General features: G+C 44.5%; 2 protein-coding genes and 1 long non-coding RNA gene across 5 annotated transcripts; 2 read left to right on the top strand and 1 right to left on the bottom strand.

The window, feature by feature from the left end:
* The first annotated feature begins 799 nt into the window (after positions 1-799).
* Positions 800-2,433, top strand: LOC123042410 (probable serine/threonine-protein kinase PBL7). Its single transcript, XM_044464870.1, has 4 exons — positions 800-1,160; positions 1,258-1,468; positions 1,577-1,971; positions 2,044-2,433. Exons 1-4 carry the CDS (start codon positions 936-938, stop codon positions 2,269-2,271), a joined length of 1,059 nt encoding a protein of 352 aa, XP_044320805.1. The 5' UTR covers positions 800-935; the 3' UTR covers positions 2,272-2,433.
* A 6,843-nt stretch (positions 2,434-9,276) lies between these two features.
* On the top strand, positions 9,277-9,837 carry LOC123047108 (uncharacterized). Its single transcript, XM_044470601.1, has 2 exons — positions 9,277-9,545; positions 9,640-9,837. The coding sequence occupies exons 1-2, from the start codon at positions 9,402-9,404 to the stop codon at positions 9,835-9,837; spliced, it is 342 nt and encodes a 113-aa protein (XP_044326536.1). The 5' UTR covers positions 9,277-9,401.
* Positions 9,838-10,475: 638 nt separating this feature from the next.
* LOC123047109 (uncharacterized) lies at positions 10,476-12,373 on the bottom strand. 3 transcript variants are annotated; one of them, XR_006422784.1, is made up of 5 exons: positions 12,050-12,373; positions 11,726-11,955; positions 11,048-11,312; positions 10,672-10,921; positions 10,476-10,589 (listed from the first exon to the last, which is right to left on the bottom strand). It is a non-coding gene; the product is annotated as an uncharacterized lncRNA (long non-coding RNA). The 3 variants fall into 3 exon arrangements; XR_006422783.1 differs by having other exon boundaries at positions 10,672-11,312; XR_006422785.1 differs by having other exon boundaries at positions 10,672-11,312; positions 11,726-11,933.
* Between the last annotated feature and the right edge of the window lie 3,365 nt (positions 12,374-15,738).

Raw genomic sequence — 15,738 nt, 5'->3', positions numbered from 1 at the left:
AAGATCACTGATATAGCCCATATCTTCTAGACCACACTCTCCCAAACAATTACGAAATTCTCTCATCATTGTATTAGGCCTCGCGTTCCCTCCCTCTTTTTCCGAAGAAAGTAAAATTCCATTAAAGTCTCCCAAAACGACCAAGGGGTGGTCGCCCTTATTATGCAGATAGTGAATATCTTTCCAAGATAGATTACGATCATTCCAATTCGGGTGACCACAAAAACGAGTAAAACGTCACTGTACAACATCTTCATTCATAAACAGAACATCAATAAAATGAGCCGACACATAGTTCAAAACAACTTTATTCATCTTTTGATAAAACAAAACATGAAGAACTCCAAGTGAAGAACTAAGACAGTTAACCATACATGAAGGCAACTTCAGAAAAATTACCCAAATTACCGAGAACGCTAATGAAAATGACATTCTCAATGACACCTACACTGAATGTGACCGAGCTTTTGTACTCGCTTTATTTGGAGAAAAAGGAGAGATGAGCAGAATATGATCGATCTGGAGTTGTGCTTCTTCTACGGCCACAAGGCAAAAAAACGGATCGACTGCAAATGCGCCCAAAAAACGACAAAGACCTAGCTAGACACTGGGCATGGCTAAATGTTCGATGCCGCTAAAACAACTTACATGTCGCTGACCCTGCGACAGGCGTCCTCCACATCCCGCATGTCTGCCTTGGCTACTCAACCGTATCAACCGTTCATGCACCGTTTCTTGGAAGTTGAGGTTTCTGTTTTCGATAAGCTATGCCGTAGCCGTGCTACTTAAGGCCGCAACCAACCAGCAATGCATGCGGTGTGCGCGGTGTGTCAGCTGAGAGAGAGGCACTCCCACGCTTCAAACTTCCTCAGTCCAAGCAGAAGCCGACAAGCGTGCGGCTGGTACCATCCTCGCCGCCGGCGAAGGGCTGAATAATGGGTGGTTTCAGCCGAGCCAGTTGCTTCCTCTGCCTGGGCATCCCACCGCCTCCCCGGGCCGAACCACGCCGAGCCGCTGTGGCACGAACCTTCGCCTTAGACGAGCTCGCGGCCTTCGCCTTGGACGAGCTCGCGGCGGCGACCAGGAACTTCAGAGACGACTCCAGCGTCGTTGGTCGGGAGGCGAATCTCTACAAAGCTTATCTCAAGAGCATCAACAAGGTGATGACAGTCCTGGGTGGCAAACTAATCCTTTTTTACTCAGTTCCATATGTATCATGATCGATGAGAGTGGATCGTCATACGTATTCGTTTGTAGATCGTTAATATTAAGCTGCAGCATGCCGTTCGTACTAGTGGACCATCGGAGCAACTCAACAGGGAGTTTCTCGCCCATGTCCTGACGCTGAGCGCCCTGCGCCACCCGAATGTCGTCAACCTCATTGGCTTCTGCGCGGACGGCGAATACAAAATCTTGGTTCACGAGCACGTCCCATTGGGTTCTCTCGAAGATCACCTCCATCCCCGTGGTAAATTTTTGTTTGGATCATACCAAACCCTGTAAATTTCGCTCATGATTCGGTCGCTTGAGTTTGTGTTAATTAACCACCAGATCGATCTTGTGCTCCCATCACCAGATCGGTCTCCAGCAGGCAAAGCACCGTTGGACTGGAACACAAGGATGAACATAGCTGCCCGTGTGGCCAAAGGTTTAGAGTATCTGCACCACAAAGGTGTGGTGTACCGTAAATCCATGGGTAGCTCGGACATCTTGCTCGGAGATGGCTACCACCCAAAGCTGTCCCAGTATGGACTGGCAGACCTTGGACGGTTGCTTGCAGAGGATAACAAAGACTGGAGTACTGAATTCTGGGGAAGCACTACCATTGCCCCTGAGACATTCGTTACCGGGAAGGTGACCATGGAGTCGAACGTGTACAGCTTCGGCGGACTACTGCTGGAGATGATCACGGGGCGGAGGCCCATTGACCCCGCCCAGCCCGCCGCCGAGGATCGGAACCTTATCGCATGGGTAAGTTCATTACCGTTCACATATTATTTGTAATCTACAGAGTGAATGATGCCATGTTTGCTGCTGGATCAGGCCACACGACTGATGAAGGACAGGAGCCAATTCCGAAGGATGGCAGACCCGGCGCTGCAGGGCCGGTACCCGTCCATGGATTTGGAGGAGGCCCTGACAGTTGCTTCCATGTGCGTCCACCAACAGCCGGCCATGAGATCGCCCATCGGCACCGTCGTCACGGCTCTGTCTCGCCTCGCATACGATGTCGATCCACCCGAATCATCACACCCTGCAGCACCTAGTTAACCTAGTAGAGAAACGATCATGCACCCGACATCTTCAGATGCATCGGTCATCATCAAGTTATATTAGTTCCTTGCTTGCTGTGATATGTGACTGTTGCTTGTTGTGGAATAAGAATAACAAGTGCCTGGCCTGTATTAATGCATTCAGAGGTTCTCTTGGTTCTAGAGGTGGAAAGGTGTGTGGGCGGCATAAACAAGATCGGCAAGTTTCAGCTCATCAGCTGTACCCATCCATCCCGGTATCTCCTTATCTTACATTCCTTCGAAGAGGCAGCAGACTAATTAAGAGAGAAGGAAACAAGTTAAATTCGATTCCGAAGTTGCTTGCGTATTCTTGTCCTTCAGCTGGCTGTGGAGCTCCCTTAAGATAACTTTATTTTTTCTTTGTGCTTGCAGGAGCTAGTCTAGAGGATAAAACCGCACCCATCAGGATATTACAATCATGAAACAACATTGTCAGTGACCCATGATCAAACATACAGCACTTGCAGTGGGCATGCATGCACCCATGACTGAGGCATAGTTAGTGTCAGCTAGGATCACCTCTAGTCATCGGACAGGACAAACATGTGGCCCTTCAAAGAATCTGAACACTGAACATCAAACATACTGCTACTGTTATGTAACACATGACTGAAGGAGCGTTTTAACATCTGTTCATCCAGGTTCAGAGGTACTAGCAAAACAGATGATTGAACATAAAATTTGACGCTGCCAAGAGATATATTACACCGAACTGGGAATTATTTGGTTAATCACATTCGAGGACAGACTAAGTCAGATGCAAGGAAAAAACAGGTCGACTGTCCTGCAACTCGTCGGTGCAGCGAACACAAGACGAGCATATTAACATGCTCTTCGTTCTGGTTCAGAGGGAACAGACTAAATTACTGAATTACGAAATTTTGCATTCGAGGGTAGGCGTATCTTTTCCCTAATCTCTCCCTAATAATAAAGCACGGATTGACTCCGTGGGTTCACCGTCACAATACGCTTTCTTCTCATGTCATAATACGCTTTCATGATTTGTATAGACAAAATCATAATATAAACGAGGTGGTACTAATTCTTAGTCCGTCTGCTCGCTACATTTGACCCGTCACATGTCTTCGTGCGTGGGTTGCAGTTTATAATTTAAGTGCATGGGCCAAGCTGGGCCAGCTGCGCCCCTTTCCTTCTTTTCGTTGATTTGGGAGAAAAAAGTGCGACCATACCACGTAATTAAATAGTCCCACATCGTCCCTTTCAATAAAAACAATCAACTTATATACGGCCGAGTTATACTAGGAACAAGCAGCCTAAAAAATAAAAACAAACGAGGGTGAGATGTGCGTCTCGACAGTGAGACATTGGCATGCGTTGTTTGTTGACTCCAATTTAAACGACCTGGCTTCCCACGGATGGCGTAAAAGCGCCGGTGAACTGACCGCCGACGCATCCGAAGAGCAAGGAGCAGATAGTAGAGCGCGCGCTCTCTGCCTGGAAGAGATTAGGTTGGTAGTGGATCCATATGAGTTATTTTAGCTGGTCAGCTGCCGTCTAAGAGTATGTGAAGAGATAAAGTTGCCTCTCTGGAAGAGATAAGGTCAGGATGGGTCCACGTGCTTGAGCTAAAAACAGGATAGTTCACCAATGAAAATCAAATATGTGTACTTTATTATTTTACACTATAATTAACTAAAAATGTCTCAAATTAGTATACTCTCATATCAAAATTATTTGTCTTAGATTTGTTTAGATATATATGACGGTTTTAGATACGGATACCAAACGGTTTTAGATACAGATGTATCTAAACAAATCTAACACAAATATTATAATATCTAAAATCAGTTGGTTTTAGACATATCCATATCTAGACAAATCTAAGACCACTAATATGGATAGGAGGAAGTATCTTTAATTTAGAAACGCGGATGGGACAAATAAAATGCATACTATTGGAAAAATATACCCTTATATAGTGCTAAAAGGATGGACTGATTGCCAACTCATGTCCCATATACTATATATGGTCCAAAATACAAATGCAATATCTGTATAAATGCATTTGTCACTCATCCTAATATACTCGCACATTTAGAATAAGTGCATATATGATCTACCATCTTCTATGTGCTTAAGAATTATGACACATATTTTTTTTATCGGCTTATATTTATATAGGTTCATGAAAGGGGAGTAATTTTTCCCATGATGCTACTCTAACTTTTTGCTGCATTTATAGAAGATGTGCTTGGTGGATCATTAAGATGACAATAATTTTTGCCACACCTTTCCTCTACTTGGTGGTCGAGCTGGCAGCAGGAAGATGTATGGACTGGCTACAGCAGGAGCAGCAGATGGGCGGGTGTTACACCATCATTCTCTGGAGGACATGTACAAGATGTGTGTAGTGCATGATATGCGACCACGTCTTCACTGGCGATCCAGTTGTCGCTTGACACTGAAGCATACCTCTCCTGGGCACCGCCAGATAGAAGCTCGCGTTGCTGAGGAGTGAAGGTCTTGAGACATTATTATCAGGCCCAGAGTGTGTGATATTCTCCCGTTGCAGCGCACGGCCTTTTTCCTAGTAATAATAAAACACGGATTGATTTTGTCCGGTTCATCGTCACAATATGCTTCTTCCGGTGAATTTACGCTTTCAGTTCTTTTACTTATATTATTTTCTAAACATCCGAGGTGAGGCGGTCGCCAGCGGTGGAGGCTCCGGTGAGCTACCGGCAGGCAGGGAGACGAGCTCCTGTTGAGGCGGCAGGGCTCGGTGCGGGCTGGTTCCTCCGGAGCGAGCCCTTCCTCATCTTCATCTCGTTCGCTTGGCTCCTTCCCTCACGATTGGTGCCCGGGCGTCGCCATCGCCATGGACAGCCTGCACAGCGCCGACGCCTGCTTGTCCCTCGGGAGGGCCATGTCGTCTCAGGTCTGGCCCGCCGCTGGCCTGCCGGATTAGGCAGGTAAGGACGGACGGCGGCTGAGATTGGGTCAAGCCTTCTTCTTCTCTGGTTAAGAAAGGTTGGTTCTTTGTGCGTTTTGCTGGGTGGGCGGCCTCTCTGAATTGGTTGCCTCTGTTTTTTTCATTGGTCATCGAATGTCCACCGACGGAGACCAGCACCCTCTGGATTGCCAAGCTCTGTTCAGACCAAAAGATAAGCGCAGGTAAGTACAATTCACCATAATCTACAAGTGTATATCGCTGAACAGTGAACGAAGGAGTCAGAGCCTCAGAGGTAGCTTGAAGCGCAAATGCTTCACCGGCCTTGATAAAACTCATGCCTGCACATGGAGCAGTCCTGAATGGTTCACACTGATCATTTTTTTACTGCAGCTACTAACGAACATGGAGCCTTTTTTTTCATTTTCATCTTTTGAACCTGAAGAAGAATGCAAGCTAATGAATTACCATAAGCCTGAGACTCTTATTCCTGTTGAGACAAGCTACAGGCTTTTATGAACTGGTCAAGTCTGAATTTTTTTGTTGGGTAGACATATATTTTGTGGTGGCCGGAGTGTACTGGCATGGTTACGTAGGTCCACTCATGAAGCAGTATCCCTGTATCAAATTGCTTAACTCAATCCATCAGCAATTCAGCATGCATTTAAGTATGAGAATTTGCATGCCAATTTTTTCTCCATGGTTAGGAATTGGTATATAGTATGTACCTCTGTATCAGTATCTCCCTTTTTTCATAATAGTTTGTTAGATAACCAAAAATAGGTGGAACTTCTTCCTCACTGTGTTAGTTCTTTACATTCCTTAGACGTTTTATTTCTCAGTTTTTGTTTGCACAGGTACCATCAATTTCAGTTTTCATTAATTCATTTTCGTCTTCAGCACGATGGTCTCTATTTCATCAGTCATTGGTATATCTTGTTATTTTAAGTTATATATTATTCTGCTCTTTTTTGTCTGGTGTGGTGATTCTTCGGTATTTCTTATAATTATTCATTTATCTGTCTAATTCTCAATCTTGTCATTTATCATTTCTCGGTTATAGTCCTGTTTGTCATTCATCAGGTTCTATGTCATGGTCTTTTTCAATCTTTCTTAAGTTTATTTTTCCCCGTCTTTAAGTTCATCATTCTTCAGTCTGTGAATCCTGAGAGTTTAGTTATCTATCAGTCTTTAGAGCTTCAGTTTTATTTTTCTCTATTTATCATCATTCTGTGTGTTTCTCTGTTCCTCGGTCTATCGTATTTCTTTGTGTTTCTGTGTTCCTTAACTTGAGAGTTTAGTTCATCAGTCTTCTCAGTTTGATTGTAATCCCTATTTTTCAGCATTTGTTTCCCAGTTTGTCAAGTCATTTTATCTCATTATTTTTCTGGTTTCATTTTCTGTCGGTTTCTTGATCTGTCTCTCTTCAGTTTTGCTCAGTCTTATTCAGTTTCTCCCAGTCCCCTTTGTCTGTTGCCTATCACTGTGTTCTTTCATTCACTCAATTTTGCCAAGGCAGGGAATGAAAAGTTTGTGTTAGCTAGGCCTTAGTCTGAAAGCAGTTTTCTTTTTCAGTTTGTTTCAGTCCGTCTCTTTCTCCTCGGTACTAAATTGCTCACCTCTTCTCGGTTCTGAAACTGTAGCCATCACACGGTCCAATCTTCTTCTTTTTACCTGTAAAACCATGTGTGCAGCTAGATAGGCAATGCTCAATCAATCACTGTTTTCCACGGGGGTAGTCAATCACGTTTGAGTCTTCTAAGTAGCACTTAGTGTTGTCCTACCTTGTTCCATGTAGAGCAGTCAAAAGTAATGTTTGTCCGTTTTAGTTATCCTCTATTTTCTTTCGGAAATGTTCAGCCATCGTAGTAAATAATTCACTTTTTGCCCTTTTGGTTTGTTTTCAGACAAAAAGAAAGACAATTCTGAACCTGTTTTTTTTTGTAGAAATGCCCAACCATAAAGGAAATTTCATCTGCAGAACAGCAGGAACATAAAAGCGAGAGGGAGGGGGCTGGCTGGGCCGTTCTATATCTTCGCGTGGGTGGCCACAGTGGCATGTGTTGCCCTGTGCGGTCTGTCGTGACAGTTTTAGTCCGGTTTTTCATATATTCATCCTGCCCCTAAAAAAACCAGGCAACTCTCCTCTTTTTTTTCTTAATGAATTGAAATCCACGGGACGACTTATAAATATGATATACCGACGCTAGATCTGTATAATTCCTATTTGCACATATAGAAGGCCAATTAATTTGGCACAGTGATCTAATAATATCTCATAAAAAGACGGACCAGCTACTGATCCAAACTTTTAAGATCTCTTGACAATTTGTCCGCTGGAGAATCTTATGTGCTATTTGTTTCATGTAGGTTTTGGAATTGCTTGAAGTTGTACAGTTCAGATGTCCAGACCGGAAGCTGTTGGATGCACCGGTTACAAAAAAATTCGGTGCTCATCCCTTGGATTTATATGCGATTTTGTGTTCTAAGAAATGGTTATCTGCTAGGTGTCCCTTCTCACATTGGCCCATTTTGATTATTTGACTGTACCCATATGTTGATATTCATATGACTGCGATCTCGGAAATAGAAGTTCATAGGAAAGGAACATAAACCTTCACTAAACATAGAGTTCTGTTGTACCTGTACTAAGAAATATTTGTAAAGTATGAAAATTTGTGTTTAGATGAAACAAATAATGATTATTAGTCATGGCAGTTTTGGTCGTGCTGACGGACATTTTCGCAGACACGTCAATTATCTCTCCGATGCAACGTGCGGGCATATGTGCTATATCTTTACCTAATAATAAAGCACGGTGGGTTTCTGTCGTCCGTCACCCTTATTTGCAAAAAAGTCCATGCAGTTTATTGAAATCAACCCGCAGTCCATCTTTAAGTCATACCGAACCGTTTTTTAGTTTTCTCAGAAACCCCCCTGAGATTTTAGGTAATTAACCCGACGTACATATTTAAGTCATACGAATCGTTTTTTTGTGTTTTAACAGAAAACCCCCTGACCTTTCGGTTAATCAATCCACAATTTATCTACAACAAAATTATCCATATCTTTTAAATCGTAACTCCGATTTTAACATATTATATATGAAATTTGATTAGAAAAATGTGTAGAATCCAAATATGTTGTTACTTTTAGCTATTAAATATTTCTAAACTATTAATTTGGATGCAAACATAATCTATAGTGCACGGTCTGGATTTTTTTTCCGCACTGGCGGCGATCCAAATTGCAAATAAACACACATTAAAATCAGATTGAGACGGAAAAAAATATTGATAACCACGCATGCACAACTCTAAAAAACCTCACGGGAAAAAACAACATTTTTCTCATCTTATTCTCAATGATTGTGTGCGTGCGAGCGCGCGTGTGTGTGTGCGTGTGTGTGTGCGTGTGTGTGTGTGCGTGTGTGTCTGTGTGTGTGTGTGTTTTTGTGTATGTGTGTGAGAGAGAGAGGCCTTAGGATTGACGATATTCAAATGCGTTTTCGTTGTGTGAGCATTGAGACCACCGTCGGGAACACAAATGTGATGCAATTTTAAAATAAAGAACGTCTACGTATCAAGGTCTCAAGTCGTGGTTATTGGGTTAAGAGTGTGTGCTTTTCTGTCCCGTTGCAACGCACACGCTTTTTTGCTAGTTAATAATAATAACATAATACTCCCTTCGTTCCTAAATATAAGTCTTTCTAGATATTCCAATAAATGATTATATACGGAGCAAAGTGAATGAATCTACACTCTGAAATATGTCTACGTATATTCGTATGTTGTTTTCCATTTAAAATGTCTAAAAAGACTTATATTTAAAAACGGAGTGAGTACTAATAATAAAGGACGGCGTGTTTCTCCAAAAATGCTTATGTGAGCTCGAGCGCCTGTATGCTCGGGCATTGAACATATATTTAATGTTTCTCCTGTGCTATGGCCCACCTCTGTCGGGCAGCCCCGTTTACGCCGTTACGCACGGACGGCGCTGCTCAGCTCGGCTCAAATCTGACGAAACGAGCCGTCTTGCACAAGATTCTGGCCCAACGGCGTGACACGGAGCATTTGTTCTGCCTGTCCGTCCTATATGCCGCTCTTCTCCGCCAAATCCAATACAAATCCCCACAGGTCTGCTGCTGGTTCCAATCTTCGTTGGAGCTATCCGGTGTCTCCCGTTCCTGGTCCTTCATGTCTAATTCATCTTCCTCCGCCGTGCGGGAGGAGATTCTGCCCCTCATCCCGTGCCCCGACTGCGGCGACCGGCTTATGACCTGGATTGCTCAGGGTGGAGCGAACGCTGGGCATCGGTTCTATAAGTGCGTTAACAGAGAGGTAAGTTTTACAGTAATCACAGCATGATAAAACCCACTCAGATCCTGAGTCATAACGACAATATTTTTGTGCGCCACTCCGATCTGTACTGCAGGTTGGGTTATGCGGATTCATAATCGTCATTTTTGGCACTGATCAGCAGCCACTCCAAGCAACTCATCAGCCGGCACCCTCCGTGCATCGTAGAGCTCGTCTTCCGGACTCAAATCAGGACCTGAACCGTGCATTTCAGCAGGCACGCAATATACGTGCTGATCCACAAGGCAGGGAGGCTTGCCGCTGGGTGAATTAACCTAGCCGCTCGGCTGGCACGATATGCCTCATTGTTGTTTTAGCTGCCACGAATTTACTGGCCATTGAGATACAACACAGCTAAAACTAGGAAGAAATTGTACAGCCGACCTGATATGCTTGAAGAGGAGAAGACAAGGGGACTGGGAACAGAGAAGGAGACAGGGGAATTCAGACTTTTGCTACAATTTTTGCATCGTGCAGGTTTCCTCACCTGCTTTGGGACACCCCCGCGATCAGGGAAAAGTTGTACATTTGTGGCCTTGCACCAAGAAATCGTGCAAAATCTTGTTCTCTTACTCAAACCTTCATAAAGCGCTTTCTCTCTGCTTGTCGTAGGCCTTCCCATGTCCTTCCTCTTAGCCAGAGGTAATAATCCTGACATCCTATTACCAGACTCGTTAGCCGAGTTATTTCGTCGTTGCCAACAATACTATCCACTCTGTTTGGTGCAAACTGAATACCAACTTGTGTCTGAACCTGGTTAACAACATCTCCATTCTCTGCCATCATGTCCTCTAATCCAAGACTATCTTATTATTTCAGCAACTGGTGTCATTCCAGCAGCACAATTCTTGATCATAGAAATTAGATGCTTCTGATATTGAAATGCCTATAACTAAATGAATTTTTGTGAGCATTGTCCTTCTGATATTGTGTCAGATGAGGGGGTAGGATGTCTCTGGCATCTCTAGTCCATCTTTTCACTATGTGCTTCCAAGGTATTTCCTCAATAAGAATAAAGTCCAGAGCCTGTTTCAAAAATTCATACATGTTCATAATTTTTTTCATCCAGCATGAATTTGCAACAACCAGGATATGAGGTCATACGTACCTTCAAGACATGGCTGTAGAGCATCTGCATGTGTGTGAACTGGCCGCATTCACAATCAAATTCCTCACCACTTCTCCCGCCGCTCTGCCTCGGTATGAATTGTAATATACGTTTTTCCTTTCTCGATCTCTTCCATCTGGTATGCTCCGCACTCATATACTATATGGCAAAACTGCTTGAACATGGTTCGTGTGTAGATTTTGCCAGCATGTCTTTTAGTTGCGATGTTTGCTCACGTAAGCGGTCTCCCCTGCAAACAAAATTATCGCTGATTAGCTCACATCATGGTCCATGCAAACATATTCAGTTAACTCCACTACGAGCTTTCTCATAGTGAGCTGGAAAGATATTTAAAATGCTCAAAGATCTGTCATACCGCACACCCACAGACTATCTTTTGCATGCATTTTGTCCGGTCCGCATTTAGCCTGCTCTTCCCTTACCTAATACCGAATGCTTTCGCCCATGAATATAAATTGTAAAAATCATACACCTCACCAAGTGTGTCGAAACTTGTTCCTATCTTTGCACAATGACAAAGTCTCCTGGTTTTTCTGCAAATTGCCGGACAGATTTCTCCAGGGCTGAGATCCTGTGAGGGCAAGGGAGCTCAGCCTAGTGCGGCAGCGCCAACACGCACTCTGGAAGCCATGCAAATTATTAGCACATAACCATCAGGTTTTACAGTTTAACTAAGCTATAACCTACTGTTGCTCACAAACAGAAAAATGCATCATGTTTGCAACACAATTTAGCGAAATCTATTATTCCAGTACTCTTGTGTTTATTTCTTATAAATTATTTATGTTTAACTCTGTACTTGCAAGACATCTTCTTCCCGGAGCAATAACAATATTTTTTATCCAGGCTTGGTTCTTCTTATACAATCCCAACTTCTAAATATACACTTACTGCTTGGCGAACAATTTAACAAACCATCTAAAATGAATCTAGTCACTTCTGTTCTATGTATGTGCACTGCAACTCAAATCGAGAGGATACCCCTGAATTCTTTAAACGCAAATGAACAGTACTGTAAAATTAATCTTCATACCTTTGCGTCCGCCCCGGAGTTTTTGGATCCACTTGCTCTATAGAGGCTCTGAACCTTGACCCTTGTCTGCACTGGCCGGCTCTGGAGCGGCGCCGTCAACACAGATTTGGCCGTCTGCACTTGAGGCCGCCGGGGCCGGCAGCTCAACCTCCGCCGGCGCCATGACTAGGTAGTGAAGAGGCTCAATGGTGTTGTTGTTCTCGTTAACCTTCTCTAGCAGTGTTGTGGTACTTCAGCAAAAATATTCAGCAGACAAAATCAAATCATTGCTGAAAACTTAATCCAAAACCATGCCAAACGGAGCCACCGCGAGCAGATTCTAACCTGTTTAATGGCTGCAACAAGAACTCCATGCTCGCCGGAGGACCTGGGAGCTCGCTGGACCGCCCACTCCCCTTTCCCGCAGGAAATTTCTCCACCGGTTCCCCGCCTTGAAGAATGCAAGATCCAACTTCACTGGGTAGGGGATAGCTTGCCCTCAGCGCCCAACTTCTGCATTTACTGCGTGCCCTGCCGCCACTACCGGAAAGCACCGGATCTGATCCATAGATCAGGACGCCGGCGACATCTTGAGCCACGGCTCTGCCTGGCTCCGTCCATGGCGTCCAAACGTCCGTCCAAGCCAGGGTCCATCGGTCAAGTGCGTACAGTAACGTATGGAATTCATGTGGACCCGCAGCCTGCCACACTCATTTAATTCATTGAATCACAAAGCTATTCTGACGGATCAGATACCGAGCTCCTGTGAGCTCGTGATCACATACTTCACGTCCGTGTTTCTCATCTTTTGGTCCGTTCACCTACTTAAACTGCCCATAAATAAAGTTGAAGTAAATTACCCACCATGCCACCTGTAAGTGAAAAACCCTTTTGTTAATTGTTTCTCTATTTTTTTCATCTGTCACCGATGTGAGAATTGCTGTAACATCGTACCGATCCTGGTAGCGACGGCTGCATGTTATAGGCAGGGGACGAATCCTTGATAAGGCATACAAGCTTGGAGTACAAGGAAAGAAGAAGAGATGAAGATAGATCATGCGGTTGAAGAGGATAGACTAGATACTAACAACCTACTCAAACTAACTCTATCTCAAGGTACGTGTATTCTGTCTACACGTCCTTGTTACAATGATATGCGAGTATATGAGTTTAATAGCCTCCCTTAATCACAATTTGGTCAAGTTGAGATTACACTTGAACTCCTCAAAGTTTCTTGTAGGTAGTGCCTTGGTGAAACCATCTGCAACTTGATCTTTGGAGCGTATAAACCGAATTTCCAGTTGCTTGTTAGCAACTCGTTCTCTGACGAAGTGGAAATCTATCTCAATGTGTTTTGTCCGTGCATGAAAGACTGGGTTGGCAGATAAGTAAGTAGCACCAAGATTATCACACCACAAACAAGGAGGCTGAATGCATTTTATACCCAGTTCTTTTAGCATGGACTGCATCCAGATTATTTCTGCTGTTGCATTTGCCAACGCCTTGTAATCTGCTTCTGTACTTGACCTGGAAACTGTAGCTTGTTTCTTTGCACACCAAGATATCAAATTTGGTCCAAAGAATATAGCAAATCCACCAGTGGAACGTCTATCATCTAAACATCCTGCCCAGTCAGAATCAGAGAAAGCACTGACAAGAGTAGATGAAGACTTACTGAAGGTAAGACCAATGCCCAAAGTATGCTTCACATATCTAACTATACGCTTAGTAGCTGTCCAATGCACAGTTGTAGGAGCATGAAGAAACTGACATACTTTGTTAACAGCAAAGGATATATCTGGTCTTGTGAGGGTCAAGTACTGAAGAGCACCTTCTAAGCTTCTGTAGTTGGTGTTGTCCTCTTGATTCAAGAGTTCTCCTTCTGTAAGGGATAGTTTTTCTGAACTGGACAATGGAGTTGGTGACGGTTTACATCCTTGCAACCCAGCTCGTCTGACCAGATCAGTTGCATATTTTTCCTGAGACAGGTGAAGTGTATCTCCATGCCTTTTCACCTCAATGCCTAGGAAGAAACGCAAGCCTCCTAAATCCTTAAGAGCAAACTCCGAACTCAGATCTTTCAACAGTCCTGCTATTGCATCATCAGATGAACTAGTAACAATAATATCATCCACATAAATAAGCACAAATATTGAAATATTTTACTTATTATAAATAAACAGCGACGTGTCAGACTTGGAAGGAACAAAACCAAATGATTGCAGCTTGTGACTGAGTCATGAGTACCACGCTCTAGGAGCTTGCTTCAAACCATAAATGGCTTTATCAAGTTTGCAGACATGATGAGGCAAGTTTTTGTTTTCAAACCCAGAAGGTTGCTTCATATAGACCTCCTCTTCTAGAACACCATGAAGGAACGCGTTCTGTACATCTAGCTGTCGAAGACTCCATCCCCTGAAAACAATAATAGACAACACAAGACGAATGGTGGCAGCATTTACCACCGGACTAAATGTGTCCTCATAGTCAATGCCATATCTTTGTTTGAAACCTTTTGCAACCAGTCTAGCCTTATACCGGTCTATAGTTCCATCAGACTTTCTCTTAATTCTGAAAACCCACTTGCAATCAATCAAATTTTTACCTTGCCGTGAGGGAACTAGATGCCACGTCTTATTTTTCAGAAGAGCCATATGTTCTTCCTCCATAGCTTTTCTCCACCGTGTATCACCAAGTGCCTCTTGCAGATTATTGGGTTCACCTGTGGAGCATGCCAAGCCAAACTTAGTTTTATAATTAACTTGCTGAATTACCCCTTTTTGAAGTCGCGTCCGCCGCGCAGGATCAGATGCAGCGGGTATTGGCACAGAAGATCTGGATGGCGCTCCCACTGGCACAACTGATCACGATGCAGATTCGGCTGCATGGATCAGGGTGGCCGAGGGATCTTCTGTGGCGCCCGACCGTTGCGCAGTAGCACCAGGGGGCGCAGAAGATCCGGGTCCGTCTGCTGGCGCCCCATCATGGCGTAATGAAGACGGCTGTCGGGCCGCATCTCCTGCCACGGGACGTGACAGACCAGCTGCAGGCGGCCCCGACTGCGACTTGTTGCCGCGGCGGGAGTAGCAGCGGGTCGGGCCAGCCGGCCACCGACACGTGGCGGATGGGGAGCCGAGCGGCTCGTTTTGCGGCTCGGTCGGCTCGGCGCGGCGAGTGGGAGCGCCCCGCGTGTCAGCCGCGGGCCTAGAGTTGGTGGAGGGGACCGAGGCGGATCCAGGGGAGGATCCCGACGCGCTGGCGCGGTCCTGCGGGGGCGCGGATCCCGCTGATGATCCGCTGGCCGCCTGCTGCAGAGGCAATCCCGAGGAGGATATGTCCCCCATGGCTGGACACATGAAATAAGGCACATATGCCATGTTTTCTTCACCATTTTCTTCACAATTTTCACCTGCACCATCAGAAAGCTCTCATGCAGGGTTATGGGTGTTAGTCAGCATTGCATCATTACAGTTATTTTCCTCATGATGTGCACCAGTCAAATGAGGTGGCAAAAGAAGAATTTCTTTCCGAAAAAGGGCGCCGGCATTAGGGTGGAGATCAAAGAAAGGAAACTTGATCTCATCTTACACAACATCACGGGAAATATAAACTCGTCCAGTGGAGATGTCAAGACATTTGACACCTTTATGTAAGGGACTATAACCAATGAATGCACATTGTTTAGATCAAAACATGAGCTTTCTATTGTTATAGGGTCTAAGATTAGGCCAACATGCACACCCAAAAATGCGAAGAGAGGTATAATCTGGTTTCATGTGGAGAAGCCTTTCAGTGGGAGTTTCATTATTGATAACACGACTAGTCAAGATGTTTATGAGATGCACGGCCGTGAGGAATGCCTCGTCCCAAAACTTGAGGGGCATGGATGCTCGCGCAAGCAAGGCAAGCCCAACTTCTACAATGTGTCTGTGTTTGCATTCAGCAGACCCATTTTGCTGATGGGCATGTGGGAATGACACGTGATGAGACACACCAAGAGTTTGGAAGAAGGAATTTAATTTCTCGTATTCCTC

Source organism: Triticum aestivum, chromosome 2B, assembly GCF_018294505.1.
Source record: "Triticum aestivum cultivar Chinese Spring chromosome 2B, IWGSC CS RefSeq v2.1, whole genome shotgun sequence".
Lineage (NCBI taxonomy): Eukaryota > Viridiplantae > Streptophyta > Magnoliopsida > Poales > Poaceae > Triticum > Triticum aestivum.
This window is presented reverse-complemented; position numbering and strand designations above follow the sequence as displayed.

Coding starts and splice junctions, on each gene's coding strand:
- LOC123042410 (XM_044464870.1), top strand. CDS start 936: ATGGGTGGTTTCAGCCGAGCCAGTTGCTTCCTCTGCCTGGGCATCCCA. Junction 1,161..1,257: donor ATCTCAAGAGCATCAACAAG/GTGATGACAGTC, acceptor ATTCGTTTGTAG/ATCGTTAATATTAAGCTGCA. Junction 1,469..1,576: donor AGATCACCTCCATCCCCGTG/GTAAATTTTTGT, acceptor TCCCATCACCAG/ATCGGTCTCCAGCAGGCAAA.
- LOC123047108 (XM_044470601.1), top strand. CDS start 9,402: ATGTCTAATTCATCTTCCTCCGCCGTGCGGGAGGAGATTCTGCCCCTC. Junction 9,546..9,639: donor ATAAGTGCGTTAACAGAGAG/GTAAGTTTTACA, acceptor TCTGTACTGCAG/GTTGGGTTATGCGGATTCAT.